Source organism: Rhinopithecus roxellana, chromosome 5 (assembly GCF_007565055.1).
Source record: "Rhinopithecus roxellana isolate Shanxi Qingling chromosome 5, ASM756505v1, whole genome shotgun sequence".
Taxonomy (NCBI): Eukaryota; Metazoa; Chordata; class Mammalia; order Primates; family Cercopithecidae; genus Rhinopithecus; species Rhinopithecus roxellana.
In genome coordinates this window covers 105,517,376-105,530,983 of record NC_044553.1, presented here as the reverse complement: position 1 = coordinate 105,530,983, position 13,608 = coordinate 105,517,376, and the positions used below count along the sequence as shown (strand labels likewise).

The window sequence follows — 13,608 nt, the reverse complement described above, 5'->3', positions numbered from 1 at the left end:
CGGCCTGTGACCTTTCAGCTGGATTGTCAGCAATCATTTACACTTCACTGTTGGTGTTACGGTTGTCTTTGCTTATTGCTACTTCTTGTATTATGTCTCCTGCTCCCTGCCCCCATCCCTGAATAATATCCTGGGCTTTTTTCCCCCTAGAAAGGGTTTGTGGGGATGTGTATGGAGTGTGTTCCATGAACTTGCTGTCTGCTATCATTTGTTCAACAAATATTTGACTCTGTATGAAGTACTCCATCCATATCAGTGTGGAGAATCTGGAGGCAAACATACACAGATAAGCTTCCTGTCTTGAGGGAGTTAGATATAGAATTCTGAGGTCATAATTGAGTTTCTTTCCAGGTCTTTACACTTCTATGTTCTGATATTTATTGTTATAGATGAAAACTCTGATGCCTATCTGATTCTTAGTTCTTTCTGACAGTTAGTATGATTTTCTGTAAAGTGTGGGGGTTTTCCTTTTTTTTTTTTTTTTTTTTTTGAGATAGAGTCTCATTCTGTCACCCAGGCTGGAGTGCAGTGGTGCGATCTTGGCTCACAGCAACTTCTACCTCTCACGTTCAAGTGATACTCCTGCCTCAGCCTCCTGAGTAGCTGGGGCTACAGACATGTGCCACCATGCCTGGCTAATTTTTTGTACTTTTAGTAGAGACAGGGTTTTACCATGTTAGCCAGGATGGTCTCGATCTCCTGACCTCATGATCCACCCGCCTCGACCTCTCAAAGTGCTGGGATTACAGACATGAGTCACCTTAAATGCTTTGCTGAGTCAAGTCCATTGTGCTCTGGCCCTTCTACAAGTGGTTTTTTTTCATTTTTTGATTTGGGGGTCTTATTTTTACCTCCTAGAATTGTCTTTTACATAGTAATCTGTTTTGTATTTTGTGGATACGGTATCTTCTCAATTACTGCTAAAGATTCCAATTAGGTTTTAAAATTCTGTTTATTTCCTTCATTAGCAGTGCTTCAGGTCATTTGTGCTTCTTTGACTTGGCACCTTCCTTGCAGGTTGATAATTTTCTTCAACTCTCTGATGATACATGGTTATCTGTTCATTTATACATGAGGTATACCTTTGATCAGTATGAGTAGTTATGAGTGTCTTCAGAATTGTCACTCTTTTCTGCTGTTACGTCCCCCTCCTGGTTTGCAGACTTGTGCTCTTCCTGTGGCATGAGGATGGGGTGGTGCTGGTCGGTGAGCTTTCCAGATTTTGAGCAAAAATGAAGAGGCAGAGTCTCTTATAAGATTTTGCTGCTGCATTGAGTTATATTAAAAAATATTCTGTCTTTTCTCTCTGGTTTTGACACTGATGGTAAGAGACCATCAAGATAGGCTTCCTATTATCATAGTGATCCTTATCAACTATAGTTGGGACAAGTATGGTGAAGAATGTTTGATTCTTCAAACAAAAGTGGCCCCTCCATTATTTGGATTGGGTTTGTGGCTTTCTTGAGCCCAGTAGTCTGATTCCACCTGCTTTGTATCTTCCAGCATGTCCTTACAGTTTTGGTTCACCAAGGGTATTCTTTTTGTATTGTTTTGCTGCTGCTGCAGCGAACTTACTCTCTTTTATAAAATTCTGTCATCTCAGTGGGGTTTTAGAAAGAGGACCAGGTCACATCTCGAAATGAAATAAATCTTAGGATTTCACAGCCCTAACTCACTTTTTGTTTTGATTAAATTACTTCGCCTTTTTGAGGGGGTGGGGGCTCAGCTTTCTCATGTGTAAAATGAAGGCTAGTAACTGGGCTAGTGGTGACAGACCCAGATGCATGTGAGAATCACCTCAGAGAGCTTTTGCAAAACAGATTCTTTGGGTAGGCTTTGAAATTAGCATTTCAAAAATGCTCTTTCAACCATTGATGCAACCAAACTCTTTGGGACTTTGAGGCTGGGTATATATTCTTTAGATACCCAGAATAATTGAATTTGGAGTATAACAATTTAGGGAAATGAAGAAGGGGTGGATTACATTTTGGAAGCTGCTGCTTAGATACTGCTGAGAGTTTTGTTGGTCTTGATTTCTGGATCCTAGTTTCTTGATCTTTTACATATTCTGGGTTCTAACCTGAACTGGCCTTTATAGTTGAAGATGCATTTATATACTGTGTCCTGACCAGGAAGCTTGTCTTTTGAACTTTGCCCAAACTGTGTATGAAGGCCCTTCCTAAAAATTTATTACATTCATTTCTGAACTTGATAATTGTAATTTGTGTTAATTGGTAAATTGTGTCTTGTAGAGAGATATTTGATAGTAAATTACATGTTTTTTAAAAGAAAATTTCCTTTATAGTATGGTGGTAATCATTTCATAATTCTTAGTTTTGGGAAGTGTCTATTATAAGTAACACATCTGACCTCTTAAAATGTAAGGAAATTGAATTTACGTAATGATTCAGGCTTTTCAAAGTTAAAAAGGTAGCTGTTTTGAGGAATTGATAGTTTGGGACATTTATTTTAAACAAAATAAGCCTTTGATCTTATGCACATAGCCATACAAGTAAAATGTTTTCTTATTTTAAATTAGATTATGTTTTAAAATTTTTTTCAGTTTTGCTTTATGTTTGACTGATTGCTTTCCTTTATTCCTAAGGCATCCGTTAAGTTGAATTGTTCAAAATTGTTTCATTTTTAAAAGCTGAGAACTGTTGTTTGTCAAATCAAAGTTGGATTTAAAAATGCACATTTTAATTTTAATAAGCTCTCTGGTAGTGGAACTGCAGTGACAGATGGTTGGGAGTTTGTTCCTAAAGCTATTACACCAGTCTTCTAATGTGCATACTTGTTCTGTGTAACCCTGGCAGATTCTTTCTCTATTTCAGAATGGGACAACAGAAGAAGTGACTTCAAAAGAAGAGGAAGAAGAAGAGATGGCTGAAGTAGGTATTTTATGTAAGAATAATATTTTGGCCAGGTGAGGTGGCTCATGCCCATAACCCCAGCATTATGGGAGGCCAAGGCGGTTGGATCACCTGAGGTCAGGAGTTTGAGACCAGCCTGGCCAACATGGTGAAACTCTGCCTCTACTAAAAGTACAAAAAATAGCTGAGCATGGTGGTAGGCACCTGTAATCTCATATACTCAGGAGGCTGAGGCAGGAGAATTGCTTGAACCCAGGAGGTGGAGGTTACAGTTAGCCAAGATCGTGCCACTGCATTCCTGTCTGGGTGACAAGAGTGAGACTCTGTCTCAAAAAAAAAAAATCATAAATATCTTCAGTTTTGAACATTTGAGTCATTCTCTAATCTTCTTTATAAATAAGTATTAATGTGGAATAATTGAAAGCACATCGTATTTGGAATGGAATGTAACTTATAAATTTTAGCTTTACCTCTAACTCATGATATGCCTTTGAGCAAATTGAATTCTTAGATTTGATTTTCTGGAAAACAAAAGCTCTTAACTTTTAGCACTAAAATTATATTTAATACTCATCAGTACTTCACCTGTATTTGGTTATTTTTTGGAAGAGAAACTACTGAGTTTAAAAAATTTTATGTTTGCATAAAAGGAGAATTTGAGAATATTTAAGGGACTACTTGCCACAAGTAGTGAAACTGTCTCTTGTTGAAAAATCATTCAAAGAAATTTGTCTTAGTCTGTTTTATAGTGTTGTAACAGAATAACAGAGAGTGAGTAATTTATAAAGAACAGTCATTTATTTTCTGACAGTTCTGGAGTCTGGGAAATCCAAGATGAAAATATCAACATTTGGTGTCTCAGGGCCTTTTCATTGCATCCTCACATGGTAGCAGGCAGAAGGGCAGGAGAGCAAGCTAGTCCAATATGTGAGGCCTCATTCATAAGGACCTTAGTCCCATGAAGGAGGAAGGAGCCCTCTTGGCCTAATCACTCTTAAAAGACCTACCTCTTAATATCATCACATTGGCAACACTTGAATTTTGGAGGGAATACATTCAAACAGTAGCAAATTTAGTAGAGCAAATTCCAAAGACATTGAGCTTTGGCCAGTTGTCAGTCATGAGTATAATTTTAGATGTTTTCAGGCTCTGAAGCTTTTCATTTAAACTTAAACTTTGGAACAAAGATCTTCTATGTCTCTGCATTGACCAAATAGAACGTATGTGAATTCCATGGTCTTGATTGTTTTAAAATATTTTTTTTCTGTTTGGGGTCTTATAATTAATTTAGGCTTTCATTATCTTGGTTTGGAAATTTTTAATGTAAAATATACATTAGAGGGCTTCAGAACTAAAAAAGTAGTGTTGTAGGCTTGTTTTTGTTTGTTTTTTGAGACAGGGTTTACTGTCACCCAGGCTGGAGTGCAGTAGCGTGGTCATGGCTCACTGTAACCTTGAACTCCTGGGTTCAAGTAATCCTGCAGAGTAACTGGGACTATAGGCTGGTGCCCCATGTCCAGCTAATTTTTTTTTTATTTTTATTTTTTGTAGCGTTTGAGTTTCGCTCTGTTGCCCAGGCTGGTCTTGAACTCCTGGCCTCAAGTGATCCACCACCTTGACTTCCCAAAGTGCTGGGATTACAGGTGTGTGCCACTGTGCCTGGCTGTAGGCTCATTTTATGAGTCTGGGAGTAAAATACTTCTTAAAATTGTCCAATTAGAATGAGAGTCTGTTTCAATGTTTTTATGCAGTTTAGCTTAGGTGGAATAAGCTGCATGAAAACATTAAACCTTTTCCATGGGTCAGGCAGCCATTGTGCTAAAGTTCATGAACCCTTTCATTTTCCCTTCACAAGATAAAAAACAAGGGACCGCAACTTTGAGGGAAATCTAGAAAGGTAGGAGACTGGACTTTGGAGATGTCAGATTAGGACAGGTGAAAATCAGATATTCTAGGCTCCTAAAATAACATGGGAACAGGCCCAGAATGACTTTGGACATGGTGTGTTTTGGTGCATTGGATGCTTTTGTTTTGAGAAGGAAGGTTGTTGAAGTCATGGAATGCAAGATTTTCCAGAAAAGTCAGATGGATAGAAGTCTTGAATTTGAGACAGGCATGTTTCTATTTGGTGTGTTTGTTGATAAGAAGGCCTTAAGTGGGGAATCGTGTGCTGAGAATATTGTTTTAGAAAGATATGTTGTTGGGATGTGCTGATTAATACTGAGGTAGAGAAGTTTTGTGGATGGGAACATGACTGAAGTTGAAGGTACAGGAGGAAATATAGGCCAAAGGCATTTGTGAGCATTGTGGGGAAAAACAAGTGTAGGATGGAAGATCAGGGCTGAAAGGTGTACACAGGGAGAAGGGAGCTCCATGAAGTACAGAGTCATGGGCAGAGTTTGAGTGAAGGTAGTCAGTAATCTGATCTAGAAATCGGTTAGTTAGCCGGCTTGGAAAAAAAAAAATCGAGATAAATATAAACTACTTCTTTAGAGATTTTGGCAGTTGAAGTAGAAAAATAAGGTAATTGAAAAAAGTTAGGATTTAAACAATTCTGCATATATTTGTATATGTGTAAGAACAGATAGTATGGGAAGGGAGGCAGCAGAATGATGTGAATTAAGATGTTGTTCTGTGGGGTGTTATTCAAATTCCTTTAAAATTATTATTAATTTTTGAGATAGGGTCGCTGTCACCCAGGCTGGAGTGCAGTTGGCATGATCATAGCTTACTGCAGCCTCAAACTCCTGGGCCCAGACGATCCTTCTATTTCAGCCTCCTGAGCACCTGAGATCAAATTCTTTTTCTAATTTATTTTTAAGTTATTAACATCAATAGATGCTTCCTACATAAAACCATAAACTTGGAAATTAGGGGAAAGCACCAAATGTCTCCAGAGATAACAACAACGAAAATTAATTGAAATTAACCTTTCAATATAAGTTCTTCTGGTCTTTTTCTGTGCTTATTTCAGCATAATTGAAATTCTTTCTATTCCTTTGTGTATTCCATTTTTCATTTCAAAGTTTTTCGATACAGGAGAAATGATTCTGTGTTGGTATTTCAGTGGCCTCTTAATAGTTCAAGGGATTGAGTTAACTGTTTGCTGTTTTTGCACATGCAGATTTTGTTTGTTTTTGTGGTTGCAAGGTTGAAATAGTTATCCTTATGCCTAAATTTGTGTTTACATCTTAGACTGGTTTCTTGGAATACAATTCTAGAAGTCGAGTTTCTGGAACAAACTATGAACAGTTAAGGTTCTTGACACCTGCTGCTAAACTGTTTCAAAGGTTCCTCTTAAGAGGAGATTTAAAAGATGGCTTGGCCAGGCGTGGTGTCTCACGTTGGTAATCCCAGCACTTTGGGAGGCTGAGGTGGGCAGATCACTTGACATCAGAAGTTTGAGACCAGCCTGGCCAACATGGTGAAGCCCTGTCTCTACTAAAAATACAAAGAAATTAGCTGGGCTTGGTGGTGTACATCTGTAATCCCAGCTACTCAGGAGACTGAGACATGAGAATCACCTGAACCTGGGAGGCAGAAGTTGCAGTGAGCAGAGATCGCCCCACTATACTCCTGCCTGGGTGACAGAGTGAGACTCTATCTTAAAAAAATAAATAAAATAAATAAAGAAGTAAATAAATAAATGATGGCTTATTTCATAATAGTTGTTACTTTGTAAAGATTTAAATCTGCTTTACCCAGAGTCTAGCTTTTAAAGAAAATACAGGATACAAAAGGTGGGAGCCTCTTGAATGGAATGTGGGGCTTTTTCTCTCTCCCCATAGGATAGATATATTCTGTTTCTTGTCCCCCATTGAGTCAAGAATAATTTAACTTTTGCATAAGAAACTGCTGAAGAAAAATAGGTTGAATAAGCTAACATTTTTCTTTTTTTTGCAGGATATAGAAGAACTTAGATCACTATGAGATGAAAGAAGAGCCTATTAGTGGGAAAAAGTTGGAGGATGAAGGAATTGAAAAAGAAAATTGGGCAATATTAGAGAAAATTAGGAAGACTGAAAGGCAAGACCATTTAAATGTGTAAGTGTGTATAAATATCTGGAGCCTGGACTTTTTGGTCAAGTAATTATAGTTAACACCAGGCAATTCATGAACATGACGATCTCAGCTGCTCTCCTCCTCCATTCCTGCTTTAGTGGTGGATTCAGTCATTTGTTTATTGGTTTTGAGACAGGGCCTTGCTCTGTCGCCTGGGCTAGAGTGCGGTGACACAATCATAGTTCACTGTAGCCTTGGTCTCCCAGGCTCCAGTGGTCCTCCTGCCTCCAGTGGTCCTCCTGCCTCCAGTGGTCCTCCTGCCTCAGCCTCACAAGTGCCTCAGACTATAGGCATGTGGCACTGCACCAGGCTAAACTTTTTGATTTTTAGTAGAGATGAGGTCTCACTATGTTGACCATGCTGGTCTTGAACGCCTGAGTTCAAGCACTCCTGCTACCTTGACCTGACCAAGTGCTGGGATTACAGACATGAGCCACCATGCCTAGCCACGCTCATATGCTTTGCTGCCCAAGGTTATCTTTCTCATCTATGAATAGCCACTTTTTACCCTGTTTATCTGCTCTTCACATCCTGAACCACCAGCTGATCCCTGTATATGCCCCTTTCCACCTGTCTATGCTGTTTTCTCTGCTGACCTTCCTTCTGTGGCATCTGTATATTCAAATTCATCCTCCCCTATAAAACACAACTCAAATTATTTCTCCTTCATGAAGCTGACTTTGGTCCATCCTGCTCTGACCAAACCAAAAGTAATGTTTCTCTTTTGACTTAACATCTCTTTTATGTGAAGCAGCAGGATGGGAAAGGAACACTGAGTTTGGAGACAGACACATGTTGTATGGTTTCACTTTTCTCAACTCTAAAATATGGATAGACAGTACATATCTTTCGGATGGTTGCTATGAAAAATAAATTAAAATGATGCATGTATATACATAAAATGCTTAGACAGAGTAGGGAAGCATCAAATGATTGTCTGAACACTTACTGCTTCCTGCCTTTTATTAGAGCTATTTACCCACTCCACAATATCCGAGGACCAGTTACTTTGCCTTGGGCACAGGTTCTCCAAAACAGGGAATAAATTGTTAGCCAAATAGATGCCAAATGTTGAAATCAGATAGATAACTCTCCCTCCTTCAATCTTATTTATATATTAATTTAATTGGTAATTTTTCATACAGCAAAGAAATTTAGCCAATCCCCCATATCTTGATTATTTAAAAAACTAAGATTGTAGCATTTGAATTAATGTTACTGTGCTTTCTGTGTCTTGTGATCAATCCCAGTTTGAGTTATCTTCAAAACAAGTATAAATTATTGAACACTTTTGCATGACTGATACTATGCTAAATACTTTATACTTTATAGATCTTTTCATTTATTCATCATAGCCACTGTGTGAAACAGGTGCTCTTTATATTTTAGAGATAGGAAAAAGTTCTCATGTTTTATAGATATGAAATGAGTTCATGGTTACATAGCTAGGAGTAATATTTTTGTAAATTTGATTTTTTTCTCCTTCAAAGTCTAGTGTAGTCTTTAAAACCTTTAGTTTCACATGACCAAAAAGTAGTTCCATTTCTATTTAGTCTTAGGATAAGATATCGATATGTTTTCATCTTTAGAGAAGTCCCTGCACTGAAAAACTGAAACCAGTTGCATGTAGGCACACATGGTTCCCAGTGTCTTAATGTGTGAACTAGACCATCTGTGTAATATTCTTGCTTGTCGTCTTATGAATGGAAGCCTATTTTAGTTAATAATGTGTCACCTTGAGTGTCTTCTAGTATTTTCAAAAATTGCTGGGGTTTGGAACAGACTCATACTGAATTCTATGCTATCATGGAGTCCATGGTGGTCTGAATATGTTGGCTAGAGGTTTTTAGGTGATAAGAAAAAGGAAATGGACCAGACTTGTGTCTAGTTTTATATTCTCTTGAAACTTCATAATGCTTCATTTAATTGGACTTTTTTTTTAACTTCTTAAATTGTTGAGTGGTGATCCATTTTTATTGTAATCTTTTTCTTTTTTCTTTTTCTTTTGAGATGGAGTCTCACTCTGTGACCCAGGCCAGAGTGCAGTGGCACCATCTCAGCTCACTATGACCACCACCTCCCATTTTCAAGTGATTATCTTGCCTCAACTTCCTGAGTAGCTGGGACTACAGGCACGTGCAACCATGCCTGGCCAACTTTTGTATTTTTTTGGTAGAGATGGGGTTTCATCCTGACGGCCAAGCTGGTTTCAAACTCTTGGCCTCACGTGATCCACCCTCCTCAGCCTCCCAAAGTGCTGTGATTACAGGTGTGAGCCCCCTGCCCGGCTACTGTAATCTTTTGGAGCAGGTTGAAATACCTTAAATCTTCAAATTAGTTGATTCAGTCGACCCTGGTAAACAGTGGCTTTTGTGTTTCAGGCTGCAGTGTCTGGGCCAGTGCAAGCTTCAGATAGACTTATGGAAGAGCTCAGGGACATACACAGATCACAGAGTTATAAGACAGGTAAGGATCTCTAAATCCCTGCTCTTCTGATTGTTCTTTTGTTCTTTTCTTTTTTTAGATTATAAATGTCATTTCTTAAAACTGGACAGAAATGGAAATGTTTACTGTAAATTTTATTTTCTGAAACTCAAACACAATCAAGTTCCAAAAGATGTAGGGGGTAAGATAGGATGAGTTTGTTTGTTTTTGGATTTAAATAAATTGTTTTTATGGGTCCATTGGAATATATTGTCATCTTCCTGATAGAGTGAACGTTTACATGATTTTTATCTTCTGGCAAAAAGCTTGAGCAATATTGCTTGATAAGTAAATAAGTTTAATACATTTCATTATACTGAGAATGATCGCCAAGTTGATTTTTGTGATTTTTCCCCCAGTTTTGAAAGCAACATAATTAACTCTTATTGTGGAGGTAGTTATGTTATTACTTTAAAAATATATAGGTGGAGTACACCTGTAGTCCCAGCTACTAGGGGTGGCGGGAGGCTGAGGCAGGAAGATCTTTTGAGCTTGGAGAAGTCAAGGCTGCAATGAGCTGTGATTGCACCATTATATTCTAGCCTGGGTGACACAGTGAGACACCCTGTCTCATAAAACAAAAAAAAAGAGGGAGTAGGGGGTGGGATACATATTGGATATGTATATATAGGACAGTTGTAGAAAAATACTGATTTTTTAGTGATTTAACTTTTGACAGTTCTGTCTATGGCAAATTTTTCTCCTTGAACACCTTGGCTAACAATACAAGTTTAAGAAAGCATATTAAACTTTTTTTTGAATTCTTGAGAAAATTATATACATGTGACTGTTTTCCTTTAGAATGACTACAAACTCTGAACCCTCTTATTAGATAAGATTTAGGCTATTATGATCTCTTTGGGACATTTATTCTAAAGGAGCTGGAAGCTATAGTGGCCTCTATTTTTCCCGGGGATATAGAGCAGCTTAAGATCTCCTCTTTCTGGAAGTTACCCTGGGTGCTCAATTTTAGCTTTCAGATTGGTTCATTTTTGAGTTAGTAAAAATAATAATAATAATATTTTTGTTTGAATTGCAAACAAATTGTCTTTGCACAGTGATCTTCAGATCTTAAAAGACAAACAAGGGATAGGAGACATTTTGTTTATCTTTTAAGGTAAGAAAATTGTTACGAGGCTCTATATCCTTCTAATGGGTGTGTATTTGTACAAGTGTTTGGAAAACAGTTTGGTAAAGTGGAAGATACTCATACCCTATGGTTCAGGAATCTCATGGATATATACTCCACAAGAACAAGTACGTAGGTGCCGGGAGACACAGGAATGTTCAGAGCAGCATTGTTTATAATAGCCCCAAACAGAAAATAACCCAAATGTTCATTCCAGTAAAATGGAGAATTGTGGTGTTCATAAAATGGCTTACAGCTATGTGGGACGAGATGGGCGAATCTTGAACACTATGTTAAGCAATAGAGACCAGACCCCCAAAACCTAATTTGTACAGTTCCCTCTATATAGAGTTCAAAAATAGGCAAAACTCATGTTGGTTAGGGCATACATTCTTAGTGGAGGCAATATCGCCAGCAGTGGAGTGAAAACTGGTCCTTAGAGTGAAAGAAAATCTTACCTATTATAATGGTCTGCTGCCCTCCAAAGGGCCATAGGACATAAATGAAAAGAAAACTGAGAAACACTTATTTATGGATTGGGCAGTAAAACTATCAAGAAAAGAGAGGTGATTACACACAGGGTAGGTTGAGGAGTCCATCAAGGTGGGAGGTGTGAACTGAAAGATACATCTATGGGCTTCTTGGATCCTGGCTCTAATATCTTTCGGGAGCAGGCTGGTGGTTACATGGGCAAATAATTTAGAGTAACTTGTTAAGGTCTACCTTAAGATATATTTTCGGCTGGGCGCAGTGGCTCAAGCCTGTAATCCCAGCACTTTGGGAGGCCGAGACGGGTGGATCACGAGGTCAGGAGATCGAGACCATCCTGGTCTACACGGTGAAACCCCGTCTCTACTAAAAAATACGAGACCATCCTGGTCTACACGGTGAAACCCCGTCTCTACTAAAAAATACAAAAAACTAGCCGGGCGAGATGGCGGGCGCCTGTTGTCCCAGCTACTCTGGAGGCTGAGGCAGGAGAATGGCATAAACCCGGGAGGCGGAGCTTGCAGTGAGCCGAGATCGCGCCACTGCACTTCAGCCTGGGCGACAGAGCGAGACTCCATCTCAAAAAAAAAAAAAAAAAAAAAAAAAAGGTATATTTTCTGCACTTTTCTGAATGTGTTATATTTAATAAAGTATTTTTAAGATACCTAAAATAAAGGTTACAAAAGAATAACAATGGAATCTAGAAAAAATGTTAATGATCTAATATGGAATCTAGATAAGATGTAATGGTTTAAAATCTATGGCTGTATGAGGTATTTTGATGAAAAAAACAAAGACATAAAAGAATACTTTGTTGTACTTACTCTAAGGATGGTAGTAGTTTTCTGAAAGCTTCTTAATTTTCTGTGTGTATATTTTTGCTTGGGGATATATCTTATGATTGAACTTTCTAGAAATGACCCTAATGTCAGTATTTTCTCTGACTTTTGTTAGCATAGAAACTGTTGTGATTGTCAACTGGATTGTCTTCCTAAAGTATGAATCTAGTATATATTGACTGAAGTTGCTAATGTTACTTCTTTACGGATTCATATGGGTGAACGAATGAAGCATGCAGGCCTACAACAAAAAACAAAACACACACAAAAAGGAAGATATCATTTTTTTAAAAAAACATTAAATCATATGAACATGTGCCCAATGCCAAACTTAAGAAATAGAACCTTTGGTTGGGCGTGGTGGCTCATACCTTTAATCCCAGCATTTTGTGACACTGAGGCAGGTGGATCACCTGAGGACAGGAGTTTGAGACCAGTCTGGCCAACATGGTGAAACCCCGTCTCTACTAAAAATACAAAAATTAGCTGGGAGTGGTGGCAGGTGCCTGTAGTCCCAGCTACTTGGGAGGCTGAGGTGGGAGAATCACTTGAACCCAGGAGGCAGAGGTTGCAGTGAGCCGAGATTGCACCATTGCACTCCAGCCTGGGTGACAAGAGTGAAACTCCATCTCAAAAACAAAATAAAAAAGAAATAGAACCTTCTCAGTACCTGTAGCACCCTGTGTGCCCCTCCCTTGTCATGTCCTCTTTGGGAGGTATCTTGAAGGGAATATGAAATCTTGGTCAGGAAACTGGAGGATTTGTGACTGCAGGTGGTGTTTTCATTATTTTTTCCTGTTCTAGTTAGAACTTTAGGGAGGGGACGATCTGGGAGGTAAATGGCTGAAATGCTACTGGATTTGTGTTTGTGGCCCATGGCTCCTGATACCAGAAAGAAGAGCCTTTTCTAGGGTTGGAGTATTTCTTAAGAGGCCTGGGAAGAATGTGATTGCCTTGAGCTAACTGACCTTCTGAAGAGGACCTTAAACTGAATTGCCAAGTTATTAGTATTGGGATTCACAGACTTTGGAGAATAGCAGGTATGACTCAGAAAGATTTGCAGGAAAGAGCCAGAACAATATATATGTATGGCCTCTGATGTCCACAGTAACAACTTGAGAGTCATGAATAATAAGCAAAATGGAACTTGAGATAAAGCATAACACAAAGATGGGAGTGAGGGCAGGAGGGAATGCAACCTGGTCAGCAACTTGGCAAATCCAACTTGCTGTACTTTTAAGGAAGTCATTTTCTGATGTTACAGGCAACATCAGAGTTACTGACTTGAATTCTGAGGTGGTACTTTAAGAAAGGTCTACTTAGATAAGGTTAGGTTCATTTAGAAAATAATAGCCAGGATTGGGAAGAGATTCTTTTCCATGTCCTAGGATAGCTGATGAAATTGTGGATTTGGAGAGGAAAACATGGGGGTTCAGGTTCATGATAGCTTGTCTTTAGCTATATGAAAAAGTATGTATATGGAAGCATTAGTTTTTATTTTTATTTGTTTTTGGTAAAGACAGAGCATAAAAGTAGAACTAATAAGTCAAATTACAAAGGGGTAATTTTCAACTCAATATAAGGAAGTGACTTGTAACTATTTAGACCCATCTGGTGATGTAGTCTTTGAAAAATAGAATGTTCTTCATCCTTAAGAATAACTTAGAAGGCTGAGATGTTAAATGGGAAATCAGATAACTTCATGAGATCCTTGTAGAGCCTGAGAGTCTGG

The 13,608-nt window shown here is 38.4% G+C and overlaps 1 protein-coding gene across 1 annotated transcript in view; it reads left to right on the top strand.

Annotated features, from left to right (window-relative positions):
• The window catches only part of LOC104667460 (putative golgin subfamily A member 6-like protein 3), a 58,105-nt gene that overhangs the window by 21,273 nt on the left and 23,224 nt on the right, over positions 1–13,608 (top strand). The window contains exons 2-4 of the mRNA XM_030931150.1: positions 2,835–2,891; positions 6,777–6,917; positions 9,317–9,401. Coding sequence (XP_030787010.1) covers positions 6,805–6,917; positions 9,317–9,401 — 198 coding nt within the window. The 5' untranslated portion in view covers positions 2,835–2,891; positions 6,777–6,804. The remainder of the gene's footprint in view (positions 1–2,834; positions 2,892–6,776; positions 6,918–9,316; positions 9,402–13,608) is intronic.